This window comes from Miniopterus natalensis, chromosome 4, assembly GCF_054644295.1.
Source record: "Miniopterus natalensis isolate mMinNat1 chromosome 4, mMinNat1.hap1, whole genome shotgun sequence".
Lineage (NCBI taxonomy): Eukaryota > Metazoa > Chordata > Mammalia > Chiroptera > Miniopteridae > Miniopterus > Miniopterus natalensis.
The window spans coordinates 8,404,297-8,430,170 of record NC_142084.1 but is presented as its reverse complement, the minus strand read 5'-3'; the positions used below and the strand labels follow the sequence as shown (position 1 = coordinate 8,430,170).

The 25,874-nt window shown below is 40.2% G+C and overlaps 1 protein-coding gene across 4 annotated transcripts in view; it reads right to left on the bottom strand.

The window, feature by feature from the left end:
* RNF130 (ring finger protein 130) overlaps positions 1-25,874 on the bottom strand; it is a 101,773-nt gene that overhangs the window by 25,824 nt on the left and 50,075 nt on the right. For all 4 annotated transcript variants that reach the window (XM_087816251.1, XM_087816249.1, XM_087816250.1 and 1 more), the window contains exons 4-5: positions 12,686-12,757; positions 5,999-6,081 (exon numbers count right to left, since the gene is read on the bottom strand). In XM_087816251.1, coding sequence (XP_087672377.1) covers positions 5,999-6,081; positions 12,686-12,757 — 155 coding nt within the window. The remainder of the gene's footprint in view (positions 1-5,998; positions 6,082-12,685; positions 12,758-25,874) is intronic.

The following is a 25,874-nucleotide window of genomic DNA, read 5'->3' as shown; positions in this document are numbered from 1 at the left end:
GGGCAGTTGGGACTATTTTTAGGAATGAACAGTATTTCAGAATCAGATAACACTTAGCTAGCAGTTTTCAGCTGAAAGGTGAAAGGGAGAGAGAGGTTGTTGAGAGGTGATTCTCTCTTTCACTCAGAAGAGTAGAAAGTCCCAACCTTGTGATTGGAAATAAATCAGCCATGGAGGGTTTTGCATTCCTAGAAAAGGAGCTTGTGCCCTCTGGGAGAGAAGGCATTGAGAAAGCGGTAGCAAACACTACTCAGCTCAAGTACCCCTCCCTGCAGCTCGGAGCGGCTGAGAGGAAGGCATGGGGGAGCCAGAGTCCTGGCCACACTGGGAAGAGGGCAGCCACCAAGACATTCCAGGTGCCTTTGGAGGAACTGGAATTTGAGTTTTGGGATAAGATGAAAGAAATTTTGAGAAAGATACCAAATTGAACCATGGTATGTCTTTAAAACTTTGTTAATTTATATCTATCTTATAAACTTATATACAGCTGTTTAAAAATGCGGTTTTCATTTTAAAAGAGCAAGCTATAAAAAACACTGCTTCAATTGGGATTTGAAACAAATGTTTGTGCTGACAGCTTCAGCCTGAAGCTGAACAATAAACACTCACCTACCTACCACCCATTCGGTGGCCTTGCATCCATTTATTTGGGATAAGAATAAAGATCTCGAAGACTGAATTTATCAAGCTAATCTGAAATGTGCAGAGAATGCACTGAACAAGAACCCAATGGTCCCTGAATGTTTTTATTTAAATCTGAAGGTTTTTACTTAAGAGATGGAAGTCACCAAACAGCAGTTGAGACATAAATATAAGGTGTCCCCCCAAAAATGTATATACACTTTGAATAACTATTAATTCCAATGTTTCTTTCTTTTTAGATTTCACCCATTGAAATTAATAATAATTCAGTGCATATACATTTTTGGGTCACCCTGTACATGTGGTATTTAAGGCATCGGCACGTCCGCTTGTTCCTCATACCCTGGTCTGAGCGCTCCCAGAGGGAGGTGAAGGCTCCTTGCCGCGGGGGACTGCCGAGGGTCTGCTCAGTTGGGACTACCCTGTAGCTGTCAACTGTGCCCAGCTGGCTGTAGCCTAACAAAGACCAGAACTAGGCTTTCAATCCTTTTTGGGAATATAGACCCCTTTGGTTTGACATAAATGACAGATCCTCCTCCTACAAGGGCGCATCTGCCTAATATCTGGCACAGGTTTTTGGGAGGACCATGGACGCTGAGGGTTTGGTTAGCGTTGGGTGGGGGTGGGTAGCTGGGAAGGTGCTCTAGGCCAGTTCCATGTAGGGTGGACAGTGGAATTTGGCCGGGTGACAGATGACCTCTGATGGGCCACTTTGGTCCAAGGGTGGGTGGGGCAGCTGACTTTGAGCAGATGTTTGTGGAGACCTCAGTTTAAACAAGCGGCAGTGGCCTGGGTATCAACAATGGTTTGGCTCTTGCCCTTCCACTCTTGCCAGCATTTCTGCTTTCCTCTTTCTAAAACCTGCCTTTTCTATTCCTGGTTACTCAGGAAGGACAAAGTGGCATACTCCCATATTTAATTTTTACAGTTGCAAGAGTTGAGTGTTCTCTGCTCATCTCTCCCTTTAAACCTGAGTTATAGATTTCTCTCGTATTGGGGGTGTTTAATAAAAAGTGCTGGGTCCCTGCTATGGGGCACCCTAATGAAGGACAGCGAAGATTGACTGGTTCCCAAGGGACAAACTGAGAATGCCTCCCTTCCTTAGGTAACTCAAAATCCAGAAGAAATGTTTTCTTAAAAAAACAATCCCCAGCCTTTTCCGTCTGCCTGCCTGCCCACCAGTGGCTTTCCTAGCCCCCATCCCCACCCGTCAGCTCGCTGTCTCTCCCTGCCCTTCCCCGGCCCGCAGCCTGCCAGTCTGACCCCACAGCACAACCCTCTTCTGAAAACAGCCCCAGTGACTTTCCTCTTCCCCCGCTGGCCCTTCTGACACAGCCCATCACTGGCCCGGTCACTGAGGGGTCTTGGCGAGTGAGCGCCCTGCACCGTTTCTTCTCTTCATCAGCCTCTCTCCCAGCCTCTAGCTCCTACATCTCCAGGCTCGGCGCGCCACGCCCTCCCTCCTGGGCAGAGCCCTGGGGCCTTCTGACTCCCAGCTGTTTCCTCTGGCAGCTGGGGTGGGGGTGGGGAGTGCTGGGAGGCTGTCTGAAGCAGCAGGTGAAGTGTACACAGGGCATACTTAGAACAGCACCAAGGACGTGCAAATGAAAGGCATTATTAAACATACACTCAGGCAAAGTAACATTCCCGTTTCACACGATATCCCGATAAATGGCCAGAGCACTTGAGCATGCCTGGCATCCAGACACCTGAAAGGGCAACACCTGGGGCCAGTCAGGTCTTGCAAAGAAGCCCCTTTCCACTGTTATAAAAGAGTCAACAAAACAATAAAAATACACACAGAAGCAGAAAAGGGCCCTACATACCTAGGGCTGAATGGCTACTGGGATGGAAAGCAGGGGGTGGTCAGGACATGAAATGTCAAAAGGACAAGCAGATCAGAGCTTCAACAAAGTCCTTTATTCCTATGAGAAACACTTTGGGATACAGAATGTGACACGTATGGCACATAAAAGGAACAAACCCAATAATACTGAGATACAGTGCTTCCCCTTTCCTACTTCCCACACACTACTAACTAGTGAGCAGAACAACGCTGGGGTGGGGTGAGGAGTCTACAGTGAAGGTGACTTGTTTTCACAGCTCTGCAGCCTCTTGGTGCCGTACAAGAACCTGGCAAATATAAAAGGATCCAGGATTATTCAAGGTCAGAGACAAGCACTGTTTCCCCTAGCTGGGACTGGCAGCAGATACTGTTTTGAAGAGGCCCTCCCTCCGAGGTGGGGCAGCACAGTGACACGTCAGCCAGCAGCCATGACTGACCCATTTTAGTTCTTAAAGTGGCATCTTAGATACATGTTTATCCACGATGCTTATGAAAAGTATTTTTATCTAATAAAAGATGTGTGGATGACCTTTAAATAAAGAGGCTGAAGGTGAGATCTGCCATTCCTAAGGTGTGCTGGCTAACATACAAAGGATGATCAACTGACACAAGCGGGGGGCCAACAGCAACGCCAGCTACCATCTGTCCACAGCACATTGATGTGACAGAGATGGAAAGTAAAGGCCATGCAACGAGAGCCAGCAATCCAGGAGAGAGCAGCATTTAGGCCCCAGTCAGTTCAGGCTCCAGACAGGCTTGTTAAAATTAGAGACAGACAGACAGGCACTAAAGCACCTGGGCTTTTCTTCTCCCCATACTCGGGAGAAGGGGGGACAGTGAACGCAGACCCCTTCCAGTCTGGCTGTGAAGGAAGAAGCTGTAGGGTGGTGTCTGAAGATGGGTTTGAGAACTGGAGTAGCAAAGGCCTGAACGCTGATGAGCAGACAGAAGGAATAAAACTGGTGGGAGCAAAGAGCAGGTCCCTGGGGAAGGGAAGGGCTGGCACAAAGAGCCTGTCAGAGAAGAGGATGGGGAAGGCTGCCACGGTGGGTGTGGAAGCAGGCGCGCGGAGGCTCGGGCCAGGAAGCAGTTTCAGCTGTCTAAGAGCCACTGCTTTCTCTTCAAGGCTGATGGTGAAGGTATCTGCTGACATGAGGAACAAGGAATGAGTGAAGGTGTTTAAGGAGAACAAATACAACTGGGAACGCTGCCGTGAGGACCAGGGAGAGGCAACCAGGGAAAGAGAAGGGCTCAGCACCCCGGGAGGCAGAGGAACCAGAGTGGCAGCAACAGTGAAAGGAAGAAGCAGTGGAGTCACACCTCTACTTGGTGTCAGAGACCAACAGACCCAAGAAGAAGGACAGGGTACCCAGGCAGAGGCAACACAGTAATAGCAGCACAAGGCAAGAGTTAATTTTAAGAGAAATCTATTGGAAAGAAGAGGCTCGGAGAAGACTTGGAGTAAAGATGAGTACTTGTGTGGAGCCATCCTCTGGGCCAGTGGTTCTCCAATGGAGACAGCTGGAATTGTTACAGTTGTGTGTGTGAGGGGGCTGCTACTGGCATCTACTGGCTAGAGCCAAGGATCCTGCTAAATACCCTGCAGTCCACAAAACAGCCCCCCACCCCCAGCCAACAAAGAATGGTCTGGTCTCAAATGTCAACAGTGCCCAGGCCGAGAAACCTTATTTCAGGTCAGCAGCTGTCAACTTGGTCCCACAGCATGTTGCTCAATGCACAAAGTTAATTTTTATTATACCCCAGAATCATGCTGCTGTTACCATTTCAGTGAGGTGATGTTTTGCTGAGCAGGGTGTGCAATATAGTTTAGAGAAAGCTACAACTTACTGAGACTTAAGAGGTAAGTGTAACAGACACCAACCTGCTCCAAAGCAAAAGGGGATCTTTGACACACAGGCAGGGCAGGAGTGAGTGGTGCCATAACTATGGATGTAAAGAAATGCTGTTAAGTTTGCCCAAATCCTGATACTCAAAAGCAGATCACAGCCCTGGCGGGTGTTGCTCAGTGGTTAGAGCAGCAGCCTGCCACTGAGCAGCAGCCTGCCACAATCTGAAGGGTTGTGGGTTCTATTCCTGGTCAAGGGCATGTACCTGGGTTGCAAATTCAATCCCTGGCCTGGGTCAGGATGCATGTGTAGGCAACCAATTGATGTATCTCTATCACATCTGTTTCTTTCTCCCCCCATCCCTCCATCCCTTCCACTCTCTTAAAAAAAAAAAAAAATTAATGGAAAAAATATCCTCAGGTGAGGATTAACCAAAAAAGAACAAAAAATAAAAGCAGGTAACTGATGACCCTGCTTTGTGATGTATCCTGCCAACCTTTCCCTGACTTGTATTTGTATGTGTATTTCCTTTCGATTCATGCTTTAGACTGTAAATGACTACATGGAAAAAACTGGTAATGCATAACTTAATTTTCTATAGGACAGCTTACATTTAATTTTATAGATTTACCTTCATATGTAAACTAGTTATTAAATTCCATAACTTTTTAAAACACCGATCTTTCTAGGCTCAAAATAGATCACTTTGGGAATAAGTAAAATAATAGTAGCTCATGGAGACAACTGCTACTGATTATTTTATTCATTCACGTCCTGCTTTATTAGAGGCTTGGAGTTGTGTGATGTGTTGTAAAGCAAGGGAAGAGGAAAGATCTTTGATTTTAGGCTTCTCCAATGGTGCTTTCTTATATTTCCATCAATACTTGGAACTGTGTATCTTAATGTTTCACATTCCCTAGCATGGGATAGCACCATGGTAGGACCTGACATGCTAATACAGAAAACGTGCTCTTTTTAGGGCACTGAGTGCAGGTGAGCACCCTCCTTCTGGAGGGAGGTATGGGCCCTGTGTAAAAAGCAGACCTCTGTGTCAGCTCTGCCATTTCTGAACAGTGTGGCCTTGGCATGAACTGTTGGCTTCACAACCCTTCAGTGTACATGGGGAGAAAACACTGACCCTCCTACAGGAGAGAGGAAATGAACTGCACAGAGCAGAGTGCCTGACCTGGAGGCAGCGCACAACACTCATGCACCCTCCCACTCTGCATGAGCCAGGTTCAGGAAAGGACAACCCAAGTCCCTCGAGTTCTGGCACCCTGACCACATGAGCACTGCTGAGGCTTTATTGGAGGGCCTAGGGACGTGTTCTGATTCAAGGACGAGAGGAACGGTGGCTAGTTTTGAAACCCACATAAGTCACAGAATTAACTATTTTTGACCTTAATGCTTTTTAGACTATGGAAGTGGCCAGAGGTTGTGCCCCTGTGTTTCTCATAACTAGAGAAAGGTTTGTGCTGCCTGGGGGAGCACAGCTCACCACTAACTGCAGCCCCCACTACGTGCAGTATGTAGCCGGGCCTCGGCCTGCTGGAAAAGCCCTGGCTAAGGTGGCTCTGAAAAGCAGTAGGCATCCCGACTCTGAGAGGCAGGCATACAAACCACACTACTAGTGTTTTTTTTTAAACCAAGAAAGTTGACATACTTGCAGGGGAGAATCCGGACAACATCATTCTGCTTATAGCTCTCTATGCAGACAGCACAGTGATCAAAGTCTGGGTCTGTTTCCTGAAAGGCAAAGCATAGGAACAAAGTCACATGCTAAAGCTAAAACTGCATGAACAGTGGAAAAACAATTCAGACAAGAACTTTCCTGTGGCAACTACAGGAGATAAGTGATTATAAAGTGAAAGGTTATAAAAAAAATTTAGTATGTTTCCATTTGCTTAACTATATCATATATCAACCCAAATTATATCTAAACCAATCTGTTTTATCTTTACATTAATGCTGTAATGATTAATACTAATTCTGTTTGTGTAACATCTTAGAAGTCAGAATTCTAATTTCCCGCCCACAACACATCATCTGTACATTGTATTGTGTTCACCACCCCAATTTAAGTCTCCGTCCATCACCATGTATCCCCTCTATCGCCTCCTCTACCCAACCCCGAATTCTAATTTTTTTTAAGATTCAATGAGTTGTCACCCTGGACAATGTTCCTCTCCTCTTCCCCACTCTTGCTGCATCACTATTCTGGTCTAGGCGTCACTGCACACCTCCACATCTGGGTGCTCACCAGGAGTCGCATGTTGCTAAGCACAGGCAGAAAAGATGACGAGCCCCCAGAAGACTGCTATCTGGCAGTCTGCCCCAACTGTGCTTGCAGATTTGGGGTAGAGAATGCATGGGCTCAACTTGATACTGGATCTTTATCAAGATTCAGGAAGATTCAGCCAGTTGTTTGGTCATCCAAAGTACTGATGTCCTTTCTTCTCTGGTGTGGGGATGGGTTTCCCTGAATTGTAATTAAACACAGCATCTACAGGAACCTAAGCCAGGAGAGGTGACACTATCTGTAGTGTCACTGCCACTTGGAATGAAACTCAACAGGTCAACTCTTGGCAGGTCTAGAAGACAGACACTGAGAAGAGGTGTTGATTTTAATTAGGAAAGATTGCTTTGTGCTAGCCTGAGAAACAAAACAGGGTGAAATTAACGTGGCAGTGAAGACCACCAGACCAAAAGTGGTAACTGTGACTGCTGCTCAGTTACACTTACCACACTATTGTGATGCTGCTTATATTTTCTGGAAGTGTTTTTACTTTTTTCTCCCTTGAGTGTACAGTAAAGTTTACCTACAATGTCTCCACCTTCAGGAGCTGTGTCGTGAAAAATCGAACGTGGTGGTGTTAAAGCAGTGGGAATAAAAGTGAGCCAAGGCAATACAGTGGCAAAACAGAGGCTGGACAATCAGCTGAAATGATCCTTGCAGAGCTTTGTTAAATCATTAGAGTTGGGTGTGGGGCAGAAGATGATTTTGTTTTATGCTTCCAGAGATGCAATTTTTTTCATTCTAGGTAACTTTGACTATATGGAATATATAGGGTCTAATTTTAAGTTGCTGTTTTGTCCTCACAGAGCAGAAGCAGGGCTCTAGCATAACTTGAGCTCTGACTGGGGAATTGTGGTGAGCAGTCTCAGCCACAGCCTCTGTTACTGCCTCTCCGATCCAGTCCTCCTGTGCCATCAGGCCCAACCCTGAGCACTGTGCCCTTCTTGCCAACTGCTTAGCCCATGCTAAAGCCCATGTTAACCAAGACTCCCTTGCAATCTGGATCTCTAGTTTCCCATTTAATTGGTAAAGAAATAAAACACAAAGGAGAGGTGGCAAAGTCTGAGAAAGCATAGCAAAAAAGCAGCAAGAGAAAGACATTTAGTTACCAACAAGCTAGCTCCCATAAGACTGTCAGCTGATTTCTCAAAAGAAACATTTCAGGCCAGAAGGGGGTGGCAGGAAATATTCAAAGTAATGAAAAGTAAGAACCTATAACCAAGACTGCTTTACCCAGCAAGGCTATCACTTGAAATTGAAGGAGAAATAATAAAGAACTTCCCAGATAATAAAAAGCTAAGGAATTTGTTACCACTAAGCCAGATTACAAGAAATGTTAAGAGCCTGCTTTAAGAAAGAGAAGAGACACACAGAACAGAGTTAAAAGAATAAAATGGCAAAAAATACATATCTATCAATAATCACTTTAAATGTACATGGCTTAAATGCTCCAAACAAAATACATAGGGTAGCTGAATGGATAAGAAAACAGGACCCATATATATGCTGTCTACAAGAGACCCACCTCAGAACAAAAGACTCACACAGACTAAAAGTGAAGGGATGGAAAAGGATTTTTCATGCAAATTGAAGGGGAAAAGCTGGAGTAACAACATTTATATCTGACAAAACAGACTTTAAAACAAAGGCTATGCTAAGAGACAAAGAGGAAACTACATAATGACAGTGGGAGCAATTCAACAAAAGGATATAACCCTTATAAACATTTATGCACCCAAAATAGGAGCACTTAAATATATAAAACAAATATTGATGGCCATAAGAGATCAACAGCCAGACAGTTATAGTAGGGGATTTTAACACCCTACTGACATCAATAGATAAATCTTCAGGACAGAAAATCAAGAAGGAAACGGTGGCCTTAAATGAAGCACTCATGTGGATTATATGGATTCAATGCATACTTATAGAGCATTTCACCCCAAAGCAGCAGCAGAATATACATTCGTTTCAAGTGCACATGGAACACTTTCTAGAACACATGTTAGAACACAAAACAAGAACCTTTTCTGCCCATAATGGTATGAAACTAGAAATTAATCACAAGAAAAAAACTGAAAAACATACAAAGACATGGAGGCTAAATAACATGTTACTAAACAGTGAACTAAACTAGCAATGAGATCAAGAAAGAAATAAAAAGATACCTCGAAACAAATAAAAATGAGAGCACAAAAACCCAAAATCTGTGGGACAGAAGAAAAACAGTCCTAAGAGGGAAATCTATAGTATTACCTATCTCAAGAAACAAGAAAAATCTTGCCCTGGCTGGTGTGGCTCAGTTGGTTGAGTGTCATCCTGTGCACATCCTGTGCCGGATTTATTCCTGGGGTTAGGGCACATGCCCGGGTTGTGGGCTCATTCCCCAGTAGGGAGTGTGCAGGAGGCAGCTGATGGATGTTTCTCTCTCATCAATGTTTCTCTCTCTCCCTCTCCCTTCTTCTTTCTCTAAAATCAACACAAATATTAAAAAAAAAAAAAAAAAAAAAAGAAACAAGAAAAATCTCAAACAATCTAACTTTACACTTAAAGGAACTTGAAAAAGGACAACAAATAAAGCCCCACATTAGTAGAAGAAAGGAAATAATAAAGATTAGAGCAGAAATAAACAAAAGAGTCTAAAAGCAACAATACAAGAGATTAATGAAACAAAGAGTTTGTTGTTTGAAAAGATAAACAAGGTTGACAAATCTTTAACTATACTCATCAAGAAAAAGAGAGGACTCAAATAAATAAAATCAGAAATGAGAGAAGAAACTGCACCAAAGAAATACCAAAGGATAGTAAGAAAATATTATAAACAACTATATGCTGACAAATTGGACAATCTAGATGAAATGGATAAATAGCTAGCACCATACAATCTTCCAAAACTGAATCAGGAAGTATCAGAGAATCTGAATAGACAGATTACAACTAATGGAACTGAAGCAGTAAAAAAAAACACCTCCTAACAAACAAAAGCCCTGGACCAGATGGCTTCACAGGTAAATTTTACCAAATTAACACCAAATCTTCCTCAAACTATTCTAAAAAATTCAAGAGCAGGGAAGACTCCCAAGCTCATTTTATGAGGCCAGCATTATCCCAATTAAAAAACCAGATAAAGACACTACAAAGAAAGAAAATTAAAGGTCAATATCCCTGATGAACATAGATGCTAAAATCCTCAACAAAAATATTAGCAAACTGGCTCTAGCGATACATTAAAAAGATCATACACCATGATCGAGTGGGATTTATTTTGAGCATGCAAGGTTGATACAATATCCACAAATCAATAAATGTGACACATCACATAAACAGAATGAAGGATAAAAATCACACGATCATATCAATAGATGCAGAAAAAGCATTTGATAAAATCCAGCACCCATTTATAACAAAAACTCTCAGCAAAGTGGGAATAGAGGGAACATACCTCAGTGTAATAAATGCCATATATGACAGACCCACAGCCAGCATCACATTCAATGGGCAAAAACTACAAGCATTTCCCTTAAGATTGGGAACAAGACAGGGATGTCCACTTTCACTGCTCTTTTTCAACATAGTACTGGAGGTCCTACCCACAGCAATCAGGCAAGAAGAAAGAAAAGGCAGCCAAATTAGAAAGGAAGTACTGTATATAGAGAATCCTAAAGATTCCACCAAAATATTACTAGAACTGACAAATGAATTCAGTAAAGTAGCAGGATACAAAATAAATATCTAGAAATCAGTTGCATTTTTATATACCAATAATGAACTATCAGAAAGGAAAACTAAGAAAACAACCCCATTCACAATTGTTTCAAAAAGAATAAAATACCTAGGAATAAATTTAACCAAGGATGTAAAAGACCTATACCTGGACAATTATAAGACACTGAAGAAATTGAAAAAGATACAAATAAGTGTAAGCATATACCATGTTCTTGGACAGGAAGAATTAACAGCATTAAAATGTCCATACTACCAAAGCAATCTATAGATTCAACTCAATTCCTTCAGGATACCAATGGCTTACTTCATAGAAATAGAACAAATATCCCAAACATTTTTGTGGAACCACAGAAGACCCCAAAGAGCCACAGAAATCTTGAGAAAGAAGAACAAAGTTGGAGGAATCATGCTATTTGATATCAAGCTATACTACAAGGCCACAGTCACCAAAAACAGCATGGTACTGGCATAGAAACATAGAGATCAATGGAACAGAATAGAGAGCCCAGAAGTAAATCCACACCTTTATAGTTGATTAATATTTGACAAAGGAGGCAAAAACATACAATGGACTAAAGATAGTCTATTCAATAAGTGGCGCTGGGAAAACTGGACAGATTATGTGGAAAAAATGAAACTAGGCCTTCTTACACCACAGACAAGAATAAACTCAAAATGTTTTAAAGACTTAAATGTCAGACTCAAAACTATAAAAATCCTAGAAGAAAATAGGCAGTAAAATCTCAGACATTTCTTGTAGCAATATTTTTTCTGATCTATCTCTTTGGGCTATGGAAACAAAAGAAAAATTAAACAAATGGGACTACATCAAACTCAAAGTTTTTGCACAGCAAAGGAAGCCAACCCATTTTGAAAATGAAAAGACAACCACTGAATGGGAGAACATATTTGCCAATAAAACATCTGATAAAAGGTTAATATAAAAAAAATGTATAAAGAACTTATAAAGCTCAACACCAAAAAACCCAAACAATCCAATTAAAAAATGGGCAAAGGACCTGAATAGACACTTCTCCAAAGACAACATACAGATGGCCAACAGACATATGAAACGATGCTCAATATCACTAATCACCAGAGAGATACAAATTAAAACCACAATGAGATATAACCTGTCAGAATATCATCAATAAACCAACAAACAACAAATGTTGGCGAGGATGTGGAGAAAAGGAACCCTCATGCACTGCTGGTGGGAATGCAGATTGATGCAGCCACCATGGAAAGCAGTATGGAGTTACCTCAAAAAATTAGAAATGTAACTGCCTTATGACCCAGAGATTCTACTTCTGGGAATTTACCCAAAGAAACTCGAAACACTATTTCAAAAGAATATACTCATCCCTATGTTCATTGTAGCGTTATTTACAATAGCCAAGATTTGGAAGTAGCCTTCGTGTCCATAAGTAGCTGAGTGGCTAAAAAAGCTGTGATACATTTATACTATGGACGACTACTTGTCTGTATAAAAGAAGGAAATCTTACCCTTTGGGACAGCATGGATGGACATGAAGAGCATTATGTTAAGTGAAATAAGCCAGTCAGAGAAAGACAAGTACCATACGATTTCACTCATATGTGGAATCTAATGAGCAAAATGAACTAATAAGCAAAATAGAGAGACTCAGTAGAGAGCTGTTGGGAAGGCTGATAGCTGTCGGGGAGGGTGAAGGGACCGAGCAAAGAGAGAAAAAAATCATGAACACAGACAACAGTGTGGTGAATGCTGGGAGTGGGGGTGAGGGGTTAGGGGGGTGGAGTGAGGTACAGGGGGGATATATTGTGATTGTCAGAGACTGGACTTGGAGTGGTGAACATACAATACTATGTACAGATGATGTGTTGTAGAATTGTGTACCTGAAACCTGTATAATTTTGTTAACCAGTGTCACCTTACAATAAATTCAATAAAAAGAAAAAAAGAAACAAAGCATAGCAAGACAACACATATTTCTGGCTACTTAGTGTATAAACAACTCCATTAGAGATCTTCCCGAAAGGATGCTAGGTTTTGGCAGAAGAAAACCCTGTTGAATACCACAAGTAAGGTAGCTGTAAGTCATTCAGTAAGCTAGTAATCGCAAGAGCATGTAACGCCCAGCCCAGGAAAGGCAGAGAGCTGTGTGAGGGCCTCCACATGGCAGGCACACAAAGGAGGTTTCAAGAAGCCAGTTTCAAGTGAAGCATTACAGAGCACTTGGAGAAAAGTAATACAAATGACACAAATTAGGGCGTATTCTTTCCCACTAAATCAAAAGCAAACTACTTTAATGTTTTAATAGTGTTAAAGTTATTTCATTACTGTACCTTATCACCCTTCTTCACTGTTCTGGTTGTCAATTTGCTGATGGCTTTCTTGGCTGCATCTCCAAGACGACGCTATGAACATTGCAAAGAAAAACAGACATTAAGTGCAAGATCTCTGAATAATGCTTCTTAATTAATTAATTTAATCCTCACCTAAGGATATTTTTTCCATTGATTTCATTTTTTTTAAAGAAAGGGGAAGGGAGGGAGGAGGAGGGGAGAGAGGGAGAGAAAGAGAGAGAGAGAAAGAGACACATCGATGTGAAAGAGACACATGGATTGGCTGCCTCCTGTATGCACCCCGACCAGGGCTGGTTGGAACAAAGGTATGTGCCCTTGACTGGGAATCTAACCCACGACCCTTCGGTGTCTGGGCCGACACTCTCACCACTGACCCACACTAGCCAGGACAGTTCTTTATTTTATTTTAATTTTAAAAATATTTTTATTGATTTCAGAGAGAGGGAGAGGGGGAAAGAGAGTCACTGCTCGGCTGCCTCCTGCATGCCCCTTACTGAGGATCGAGTCCACAACCCCGGGCATGTGCCCTGATCGGGAATTGAACCATGATCTCCTAGATCCTAGGTCAATGCTCAACCACTGAGCCACGCTGGCTGGGCTGGCAGTTCTTTATTTTAAAATAATTAAAGGTATAAAGTCCCAAGTATCCTACATCACTCTCCATGTCACAGTGTATGAGGAGGATCTAAAAAAGCAATTAAAAATTAGAGAAATTGGCAGTTTCCCCATAGATTCAGTATTCTGGTTGAATAATTCAAAAGGGAATATAGTTAAAAAGCCAAGTCACATAATCACTACTGCATTTTGTATTTAATAAGCATTGGAAATATTACAGTATTATCGAAATCTACTTCTTGTACACGTCAGAGCTCCGAACAGTTTTCCTATTCTGCTCCACAGACGGCCACCTTAGATGTTTAAGCTCCGTCTTAGTAAAAGGACACCTCCAATGTTACTTGAAATAGCTCATCACATCACCCAGTGTGGGTGAAGGGATGTGGTCATGAGTTCTACTTCTGTCTCTGCCACTACAGTGCTCCGTCACCTTAGGAACATATATTTACCTTCCCAGGGGTGAGTTGTTCTCATTTATCTAAGAGAGTTAAGTCAGAGAATCTCTAAGGCTGGACTTATGCAACATTTTGCCAGACATTGCTAGCACTTCCAGATATCAAGAACCCAAAGATGAAAAGAGAGTGTGCCTCTGACCTTGCAAAGCAAACTGAATTGGGGACAGCCCAGTGTAACAGCGCATGCCCATGGAGCCTGGCAGCACAAAGGAGCCAACCTAATGCAGGCTGGATGGGAGGGCAGAGGAGCCATGTCAGGGAAGGCTTTGAGGAAACGATGCCCGAGCTAAGGCTTGGAAAACTGAGCAGGCAGGATTTAAATAAGGAAAGGCATAAGGGTCACGAGGGGGATTCTGGACAAAGAGTCTAGTAAAGACAAACAGGTTGAAGTGAAAATGAGTTCAATATAACTAGGGTGAGCATTATTTTATTGTTCAGATGAGAATGCTTCGAGAGTCAGAGGGCCCTATTAATAATTACATTGGGGCAACAGGTGCAAACAGGCACACAGGAACAGATGGTCACTTGACACATAACCAGATTCTAAGCTGTAGGGGCTAAAGGAAGGAACACCTTGGATTCTATCCTGAGAATTAAAAAAGTCATAAAAACATAAAAATTTTAGGGGTAATTAAAAATATGCAAAGAAAAGAACTGAATGAACCTCTTTGCATCCATCAATCAGCTTCAATTGTCAATATTTTATCTATATTTTTCATCTATTTTCCCTTTACTGTACAACATTTCAAAGCACATCCACAAGCTTGTATAATTTCACCCATAAAGTCTTCACTATGTTTGACAGGCAATGGCTTTCATTTGGTGCCACTGTCTTATCTAACAAAATGAATGATAATCAATTTTATCAAATACTCAGACTACTACAATTCCCCCAGTTGTCTCCAGAATGTCTTTTTATAGTTAGCTTGTTTGAATCAGGTTACAGAGTCTAAACTGCATTTGGTTGCTATGCCTCTTAAATCTCTTTTAATGTAAAAGAGTCCCCTCTGTCATGTGTCTGTGTACAGAGGGCCTCCAGACGTTTTACACACATATATATATGTATGTGTATATATATATATATAGATAGATACATAGATATCTATATATCTATCTATATATATATATAAATAAGTATGTATGTAAATAAATATCAGCCTCATGGAGGTATAACTGACTTGTAATAAACTGCATATATGGTGTACAATGTGATGTTTTGACATGACCCATGAACTGTCACTATGATTCAGATAGTGTATCTACCATTCCATCAACGCCTTTGTGTCTCTTCTTACTCCCTTCTTCCCTCCACCCCATTACCTATAACTTACTTTCGGCTACTATAGTTTGTATTTTCAAGAAGTTTACATAAATGGAATGATATTTACATTTATTTACATAAATGGAATGTACTATTTTGTGTATGGTTTCTTTCTCTCAGTATAACTGTCTTGAGATTAATCCATGTTGTTGCATGTATCAACAGTTCATTTCTTTCTTATGCTATGCAGTATCTCACTATACAAATATACCGCAATTTATCTTTTTACCTGTCGATGGGACATTAGTATTGTTTTCCAGATTTTGGTTCTAACGCAAACAGCTGGAAACAACATTCTTTACTTGTACAAGTCTTTGTAAGGACATATGCTTTATTTTCTCTGGTGAGTTCTATAAATGTCAATTAGGTCAAGTTAATTGATTATGTTGTTCAAATCTTTTATTTACTCACTGATTTTCTGTCTATGGATTCTTTCAATTATTGACAGGGGGTACTGAAATCTCTGACTATAACTGCAAGTCTATTTCTCATTGCAGTTCTATCAGTTTTCACTTCATATTTTGAAGCTTTGTTATTAAGCATGTAACTATTTAGGTGCAATATCCTCTTACTAAATTGACCATTTTATTATTAAGAAGTGACTTTACCCCTGACAACAGCTTTGCTCTGATATTAATATAGGCATTTCAACTTTATTTTGAATTATGTTAATATGGTGTAGCATTTTTCATCCTTTTGACCTATATGTATTTTTATATTTGAAGTGCATTACTTGTAGGCAACATATGGTTGGGTCTTGCGTTTTTAAATTTTTAACATTTTAAAAAAATATATTTTTACTGATTTCACAGAGAGGAAGGGAGAGGGAGAGAGACAGAAACATCAAGGATGAGTCATTGATTAGCTGCCTCCTGCACGCCCCCTACTGGGGATCGAGCCTGCAACCTGGGCATTGAACTGTGATCTGGACCATAGGTCAATGCTCAACCACTCAGCCACGCTGGATGTATGGGTCTTGCTTTTTAAAATCCAATCTGTTAACCTTTGCTTTTTTTTTTTTTTTTTATTAATATATCTTTATTGATTTCACAGAGAGGAAAGGAGAGGGAGGGAGAGAGATAGAAACATCAATGATGAGAGTCATTGATCGGCTGCCTCCTGCACACCCCAACTGGGGATCGGGCCCACAACCCGGGCATGTGCCCCGACCGGGGATTGAACCCTGATCGCCTGGATCCTAGGTCGACGCTCAACCGCTGAGCCACGCCCGGCTGGGCAACCTCTGCTTTTAATTAGGGTGTTTAGACCATATGCTTTAATATAATTATCGATATGGTTATGTTTAATTCTATTATCTTGGTATTTGTTTTCTATTTGTTCCATCTGTTCTTTATTCCCCTTTTCCTCTTTCTGTCCTCTTTTGAATTAAAAAGTTTTTCTTTATTGTGTTAAAATACAAATAACATAAAATTTACCATCTTTTAAGTGTACAGTTCAGTGGTATTAAATACATTTGCATTGTTGCAACCATCACCACTATCCATTCCCATTAACTCTTGTAAATCTGAAACTCTGTACCCATAAACACTAATTCCCATTCCCTCCTTTTCCCAGACCCTGGCAACTGTCATTGTACTTTCCATCTTTATAATTTCCTCAAATAAGTGGAATAATACAGTATTTGTTGTTTTGTGACTGGCTTATTTCACTGAGCATAATGTCCTCAAGGTTAGAATTTTCTTCCCTTATAAGGCTAAATAATATTCCACTATATGTACATATTACATTTTGCTTATCCATTCATCCATCGATGAACACTTCAGTTGTTTTCATGTTTTAGCTATTGTGAATAATATTGCTATGAACATGGGTATACAAATATCTCTTTGAGATCTTACTTTCAATTCTTTTGGGTATGTATCAAGAAGTAGAATTGTTAGGTCATAGGGTAATTTTATTTTTAATTTTTTAAAAATATGTTTTTATTGGTTTCAGAGAAAGAGAGAGAGAAACATCAATGATGTGAGTCATTGATAGGCTGCCTCCTGCACGTCCCCTACTGGGGATCGAGCCCACAACCTGGGCATGGGCCCTGGCTGGGAATCGAACAGTGATTGCCTGGTTCAGAGACTGATGCTCAACCACTGAGCCATACCGGTTGGGCTATTTTTAATTCTTTGAGGAACCTGCATGTTTTCCATAGCAGCTGTACCATTTTACATTCCCACCAACAGTGCACAAGGGTTCCAGTCTCTCCATATCCTCACCAACACTTACTGTTTTCTGTTTTTCAGATAGTAGCCATCCTAATGGGTGTGAAGGGGTATCTCATTGTAGTTTTGATTTATATTTTCCTAATGATTAGTGATGTCGAGCATCTTTTTATGTACTTAATGGCCATTCATGTATCTTTGGAGAAATGTCTCTTCAAGTCCTTTGCCCATTTTTAAAAATTGGTGTTTGCTTTTTTGTTGTTGAGTTGTAGGAGTTCTTCATATATTCTGACTATTATCCCCTTATTGGATGTATGATTTGCAAATATTTCCCCCCATTCTCTGGTTTGCCTTTTCATTCTGTTGATTGTGTCTATTAATGTCCAGTTTTAAATTCTGATGTAGTCCAATTTATCCATTTTTTTGTTACCTGTGCTCATGGTGTCATATCCAAGAAATCACTGCCACATCCAATGTCATGTAGATTTCCCATGTTTTGTTCTAAGAGCTTTACTTATGTTACTCTGATCCATTTTGAATTAATTTATGTATAAGGTAAGGGCCCAATTTCATTCTTTTGAATTTGCATATCCAGTTTCCCCAGAACCATTTGCTGAAAAGGCTGTTCTTTCTGCATTGAACAGTTTTGGCCCCATGTAAAAAATCACTTGACCATATATATAAGGGTTTACTTCTGGGCACTATATTCTATTCCACTGGTCTATCTATCTTTATTCTGGTGCCACAGTTTTTATTATTGTAGCTTTGTAGTAAGTTATTAAATCAGGAAGTGTGAGATTTGCAACTTAGTTCTTTTTAAAGACTGTTTTGGCTATTTGGGATCTCTTGAATTTCCATATGAATTTTTAGGATGTATTTATTTCTGCAAAAAATGTCATTTGGATTTTGATAGAGATTGCACTGAATCTGTAGATCACTTTGGGTATTACTGATGTCTTAACAATCTTAAGTTTTCCAGTCCATGAATGTGGTATGTCTTTCCATTTATTTGTGTCTTTTTAATTTCTTTCAGCAGTGTTTTTTTACTTTTCAGTGTATGTCTTTCACTCCCATGATTAAGTTTATTCCTAAGTATTTTATTCTTTTTGGTGCTATTATAAATGGAATTATTTTCTTAATTTCCTTTTGGGATTGTTTGGTGTTAATGTATAATAGAATGTGTTTTGGAGGTAGTTCTGAGAACTGATAGGGTAGATGTGGGGTGTAAGAAAGAAAGGGGTCAAAGATGACACTGTAGCTTTGTCCTGAGCAGCCTAAAGAACAGAACCACCATTTAAGGACATGGGGAAGATGCAGGAAGAGCAGGTTTGGAAGAATTCCGTTTTGGACGTATGACATTTAAGGTCAAAGATAAGGGGAACTCAGAGTGGACCACTGGAGATGCCAGAGAGGTCATGGTGGTCTTGATAAGAGTTGTTCTGTGGAAGGGCAGGAGGAAAAGCCTGACTGAAGTGGCCTTCAACTGGGACAAGGTAGTGGTAGCTGGGTAATTTTTTATATCTTACCAACTTTCCTCATAAAAACACAGAGCAACAGTCAGAGCAAAAGTAAAAGCCCAGAGACATTTTCAATAAAAGGGTATTTTCACACACCCCAGACTGCAGTAGGTGGGGGTCAGAGCACCAAGTGCAGCGTTATTCTGTGCAGACACAGAATCAGCAGCTGTTCGGAGGTGATGGAGGGAGGAGAAAAAGGATTCTGTTCTGGCAGTCCTAAGAGCCAGGGAGTTCAGATATCACCAAAAAATAGCTCCCTCACCCCAAAAACGATGACTCACTGAACAGAAACCTCAGCAAGTGACTCTGAGCAGCAGCCAATGAAACGGGGAGCAGATTTCTCTGGCTCGTTTACAGATAAATAAACAGAACAACACACAGAATCCACTAACGAGCTGAGGGAAGAGGGAGAAGCTAGGGCTTCCTCAGCCCTGAAGATTTCAGAAATACCATCAAAATACACTCCCTAAGGAAAAAACAGCTGAGGCTGAGCAGGGAAGGAACACTGAGGAATAAAGGGGAGAGAAGCTTCCAACCCTAGAGAAGAGAATCTCAGTCCTGGAGGGGGCTCACGGAGAGACTGCAGAAGAAGATAGCACTCCTACTGTGCAATGGGTAAAGCTACCCTGCCGCATGCATAAATACAGAAAAAGTCACGTCATTCAAACATGATCAACAGAAGGCTGATTACATCCTAGGTACTGTAGGGAAGAAAATGAACCAAATAACCCCCCACGGACAAAGAAAGCACAATGAATGCTTTGTTGAATTGCAGTTCTTTATATATTCTGATATTTATCCCTTATCAGATATGTTATTTGTAATAATTATCTTTTAAAGAAATTTAAATAAGAAAAATATCAGGTACCCACATACTAAAGATGCTTCTTGTGCTCCTCCTTCCTTCGTGTGCTTCCATATATTCACTGATACCATCTTCCTTCTGCCTGAAGGACCTCCTTTAATGTTTGTATAGGTGAATTTCACCTTCATATTTGAAAGGTATTTGTGGCACATATAAAATTAAAGATGTTGCTCTAGTGTCTCTCCCTTGTGTTGCTCTCAGCAAGACAACTGCTAATGTCCTCAGGTTTATCCCTTTGTATTTTTTTGTCTGATACGCAACCCCCCATTTATTTCTGGACTCCAATTACATATGTATTGGGTTGCTTGAAGTTGTTCCAAAGCTCACTAATGGTCTGCTCATATTTTTGTATAATTCAAGCATTTCATTTTTGGTAGTTTCTATTGCTATATGTCTTTATGTTCACTAATCATTTCTTCTACAATGTCTTATATGCCATTAATGTCAGTCAGTTTATTTTTCTTTTCAGACGTTAGTTTTTAATCTCTACAATTTTTATTTGGATCTTTTTTTCTTGTAAATACCTTTGCTGTTTCTACTTAATTCTTTGAATATATGTGTGGTAGGCAGAGTAATGAGTACCCCAAAGATGTCCAGATCCTAATCCCAGGACCCTATGAATATGTTCTGTTACATGGCAAGGGGGAATTAATGTTGTAGGTGGAATTAAGTTTGCTAAACAGCTGATTTTAAAATGAGATTAGACTGGATTATCTGGGAGGGGCCAATGTAACCAGGAGGGTCCTTGAAAATGGAAGACAGAATAAGAAGTAGGAACCTGAGAGATGGCAGCGTGAGATGGCCTCCTCAGCCTAACATTGCTGGCCTTGAAGATGAATAAAGAGGGCCATGAACCAAGGTATGCTGGTGGCTTCTAGAAGGTGGAAAGGGTAAGGAAACAGATTCTTGCCCAGAGCCCACAGAAAAGAATGCAGCCCTGACAACACCTTGATTTTTAGCCCTGTAAGACCCATTATGAATACTCTAGCCATGAAATATGAGGTTTTTGCAGTCTGGGACCAGGCATTGTTTGCTGGGTACTATTCCTTTGAATCCTTTTGGGTGGTTTCCTCCCAGGTGGTCAGACCCTCTACAGACCTCAAGGCTGTTTTCTCTGTGTATTTCTCTCCTCTTTAGTAATTGTCCTGTGAATGCTAGCCACCTCATTCTAACTGGATTCTCAGCTCTGTCTTCTCAAGTAAGGTGATCCACTCGGCTCTGCCTTGGTTTCCCCTCAGTGCACTGCAGACTCTTTCAAAACATTAAGCTAAATAATTTTCATCACCAGGCCAGCATGGCTCAGCGGTTAAGCATCTACCTATGATCTAGGAGATCGCGGTTCAATTCCTAGTCAGGGCACATGCCGGGGTTGTGGGCTCGATCCCCAGTGGGGGGCATGCAGGAGGCAGCCGATCAATGACTCTTTCATCAATGTTGTTTCTATCTCTCTTTCCCTCTCCCTCTCTCTAAAATCAATAAAAAATAATTCTCATCCCTTTTGTTTCCGATTTTTCAGGAATCATTTGCCTTTGCTGAGTGTTGTTTAGTGTCTTAAAAACATTGTTTCATATATTTTTTCTGTTATTTTTCTTTTTAACTGTTTCAGGCAGGAAGGTAAACCTAGTCCATTACCCATCTTAGCCATAAGCAGAAGTCTCTACCATACATTTAAAAACATTTATTATTATTTTTTATTGATTTCAGAGAGAGGAAGGGAGGAAGAGAGAGAGAGAGAGAAACATCAATGATGAGAGTGAGTCACTGACCAGCTGCCTCCTGCACGCCCCCTACTGGGGATCAAGCCTGCAACTTGGGCATGTGCCCTGACCAGGAACTGAACTGTGATCTCCTGGTTCACAGGTCGACACTCAACCACTGAGACACACCAGCCAGGTGTCTACCATAAATTTTTAAATGCTATTTTTAAAAGACAAAACTGGGTTATTTGTCCTACATTCTAAATTTGGCTGCTGTTTCCTTCTTGTATCATTTTACTTGGTCCATTTCTTATAAAATGGTTGTCAGATTCAGGTTCAATTGCTTAACAAGAATACCTCCTAATGCACCCCATGGTGGGAACACAATGTTATAGATTATCCAACTTCAGCGATATCAAGCATGATCAATAGGTTCCAGCTCTGTCAGTTTGATCCATACATTATAAAGCTCCATCAATCAATCTTCCAACTGATTTTAGCATCCATCAATGATCATTGCCTAAATACATCATTTCATTAAGGGTTACAAAATGGTGATTTCTAAGTCTATAATTCATTTATTAGCTGGAATGCTTCTATTAAGAACTTTCCCTCATCAACTAGTTGGTTATACTATTCAATATAATTTGTGCAGAAAAAACGGGATGAATTTTTAAAAATTTGATTTTTAGAATAGCAAGTTGGTTTTAATAGCAACCTCCTATTTTAATCAGTATTTATTCCTTGGTGGTCTGTCTCATCTTTGGATGAGACAAGCTCCTTTGAGATGGAACGTGGGTCCTTTACACACCATTTCAGTAGTCTTCAATAGTTTTCCTGCTTTCTGAAACTACATTCATCTTATATATTTGCCACCCTAAACCTTGAACAAGCCATTTCTCCATTGAGTGGGGTTTAAAGATGACCCTAGAGCAACCTCAAGGTGCAATGAGGTGGGGCAGAGATTCATTATTTTATTAAAGATATAAAAATGGTACTTTTTCCATTGTCACTCTTCTCCACTTATTAGTTGGAATTCTACAAACAGGGGTACTGGTTATTGGGTTGTCACTGCCATGGACAGATGAGTGCTGAATTTTTTAGAAGAAGGAAAAAAAGGAGTTCATATTGATACTTCCAATTAAAAATTAAGAGTATAGGGTTATTACTTAATTTTTTTGACTTTAATATTTTTCTCTTACTCTGAAAATCCTGACTTCTACTATCATTAATATAATCACTTATTTGTTTTATCCTATAATATACATATAATAGTTTCAAACAACAATCAATACTACTAACAGTAAGACTATTTCCTTTCTCCATGTGTTTATGCCACCATCTTGAAATATATTTAGTTTCATTTGTTTCCATTTATTTTCAATTTTGAGGATTTTTCTTAAAAAAAAAAAATTATCTAAAATACTTACATGGTTCCAAAGTCAAACTATAAAACCAGGTACAGGGAAGTCTCACTTATCTCCTTTACCCTGTTCCCTTTCCTCTAAAGTAGTAACTTATGTTAATTTTTGCTTTATCCTTATATTTTTCCTTTGAAGTTAAAAGCACATATATGTATGTGTGCATATATGTAGATATGTGATATGTATATCTACATAAATGAATGGACTTTCATAGTTCCCCCCTTTCTTACAATAAACTAGTATACTAAAACTGTTCTGCACCAGAGATCCCCAGCAGCACATGGAGATCTTCCCAGAACCCCCTCTTTTACAGGTATGTTCTACCCCACTGTGTTCAGAGTATTTTACTGTGTAGAGTACTAGTTTATTAAAGCAGACTCCTATTGATGGAGATTTGGGTAGTTCAAGTCTTTTGTTATTATAAATAATATCATGAACACTATTGCATATATATCATTTTTTATTTTTGTAGGGGTATCATCAGGCTATATCCTTCAAGCGTGTTTACTAAGACAAAGGATAAGCATCTATCCAATTATGCTAATTTCCACCACAAGTGTTCCCATCATCAATGTATATGAAACTTTGTTCTCCCTGCAACTCTGTCAAGAGTATGTTGTCAAACTTAGCTTTTTTTTTTTTTTTTTTTAAACAAATTGATCAATAAGAAGTGGTATCTCCAGTATGGTTTTAAGTCACATCTAAGTGCAGTTGACCATCTTTTTAACATTGTAAATACTATTTACATTTCTTTTATTTATTTTATTTTATTTTAAAAAATATATCTTTATTGATTTCAGAGAGGAAAGGCGAGGGAGAGAGAGAGAAACATCAATGATGAGAGAGTCACTGATCGAGCCCGCAACCCGGGTATGTGCCCTGACCGGGAATCGAACCCCGATCGCCTGGATCCTAGGCTGACGCTCAACCGCTGAGTCACACCTGCCGGGCTACATTTCTTTTAAGTGAACTATTTTTTTTGCCTATTTTTTTCCTACCAGGTTTTTAGTTTTTGTTTTACTATATCTGGGACATTAGCCCTTTGTAATATGCTGCAAATACCTTTTTCTAGTTTGTCATTCCATTATCTTTTGATTTTTCTTTAAAAATATAGTGATTTTTCTTTTATTCTACTGGATTTTGAGCCATAATTCAAAGTTTTCTAAATTCATCATCATAAAGGAAAATTTAGTCTATATTTTCTTCTCATATTTGAAGTTGGTTGTTTATAATTAGACCTCTGGTTCATTTGAAATGTATTCTGGTGTACAATGTGAGGAATGAAATTTTGCCCTTTTGCAGTCCCAAATTTATTAAAAAGTTAGTTTCCCTACTGATTTGAAATGATGCTTTTCATTATATATTATACTAAATTTCCAATGTGCAGTTGTACTTATTTTTGGATTTTGCATTTTGTTCTATTGCTCTGTTTACTCATGGGCTTTTAAACACTCTTATGTATCATAAAACTTGGTCACTGCTCCTCTTTTTCAGGGCTTTTCTGGCTATTCTTTTTTTTTCTTTTAAATCCTCACCCGAGGATATTTTTTCATTGCTTTTCAGAGAGTGGGGGGAGGGGGGAGAGAGAGACATTGATTGGTTGCCTCCTGCACATGCCAGGACCAGGGCTGAGCCTGCAACTGAGGTACTTGCCCTTGCCCGGAATCAAACCCAGCACCCTTCAGTCTTCGGGCCGACGCTCTAACCATTGAGCAAGCCGGTCAGGGCAGGGCCTGGCTATTCTTAGTCACTTATTCTTCCATATGAATTTTATAACTGCCTTACATAATCTCCCAAAATATGCGAAGGTAATTTTATTGGGATTAAATTATAAATGAACTTAGGAAAATGACATCTTTATTTTATTGAATGTTTATATTCAATTGGAACAAGGTGTGTTTTTTTCCATTTGTTTAAGTACATTCCTGTCTTTCGTGTTTGTAAGTTTCTCTCACATATATTTTAGAGTTTTGTTAAGTTGATATCTACACTGATCCATCCATCTGTCTGTCCGTCCATCCATCTAGTTGTAAATAGTGCCTTTCGCTCCCCTATTACATCTTCGGATTATTTCTGCACGTTAATTTTATATCCTGTTCTTTTACTAAATCTTTTCCTTGTTTGTAGTAGTTATCCAAATGATTCTTTTGAGATTTTCAGGGATACTTTTCCAAGTCTTATGCATCTACTGCTTTTTCAAACTGCAGGGCCAACACCTGCAGCATATCAGCTAGCAGAGCAGCACACAGGCAGCTCCGTTTTGTCCTGACTTAAGATGAAATGTGCACATATTTACCCATTAGGTAAGATGCTGGCTTTCAGGCTGAGTGTGTGTGTGCACATGTATGCTCACATGTTACTGACGCCTCAAGGGCTGAGGCTGTCCCCACCCCTTCTGTGCCTCTGATGCTCCTTACTGGGTGTCCAAGGTCTTTTCTCACTTGTTCACAAATAAAGAGTCTGTGGTGCTATCTCCATTTCACTAGAGTTTAGGTCTATTTGCTCAGGTGTTTCCTCAGAGCAAACTCTTCTCCTAATTTCTGGGTTTTAATTCTTAGGACCACCAGAACTACCCCTCTTCTTACCCTAGCTTCCTTCCTAGTGCTGGTCTCCCTGCTGTCCGTAGCCTGGCCTGACCACTCCTTTTCCTAGAGTTCTTGGAGGTGCCAAGCTGCTTGGTATCACTGGAGATCCATTTGTGGAGTTTTTCTTCTTTTAAAAAAAAAAAAAAAATCTATACTGATTTCAGAGAGAGAAAGGGAGAGGGAGAAAGAAAGATAGAAACATCAATGATGAGAGTCATTGATCAGCTGCCTCCTGTGCGCCCCGCACTGGGGATTGAGCCTGTAACCCGGGCATGTGTCCTGACTGGGAATCGAACCACAATCTCCTGGATCATAGGTCTATAATGCTCAACCGCTGAGCCATGCCTGGCCAGGCTGTGGGGTTTCTTTTTGATGTACTAGAAGCTCTGGTATTTTTTAAAAGAAATTTGGGAAGATTAAAAAATATCTACTGCTTTCTGTTGTTCAGATCAGAATTCTACTGAAGAATTTTAAACACGAGAGTTCCATAATGAGACCTGAATTTTGGAGAATCC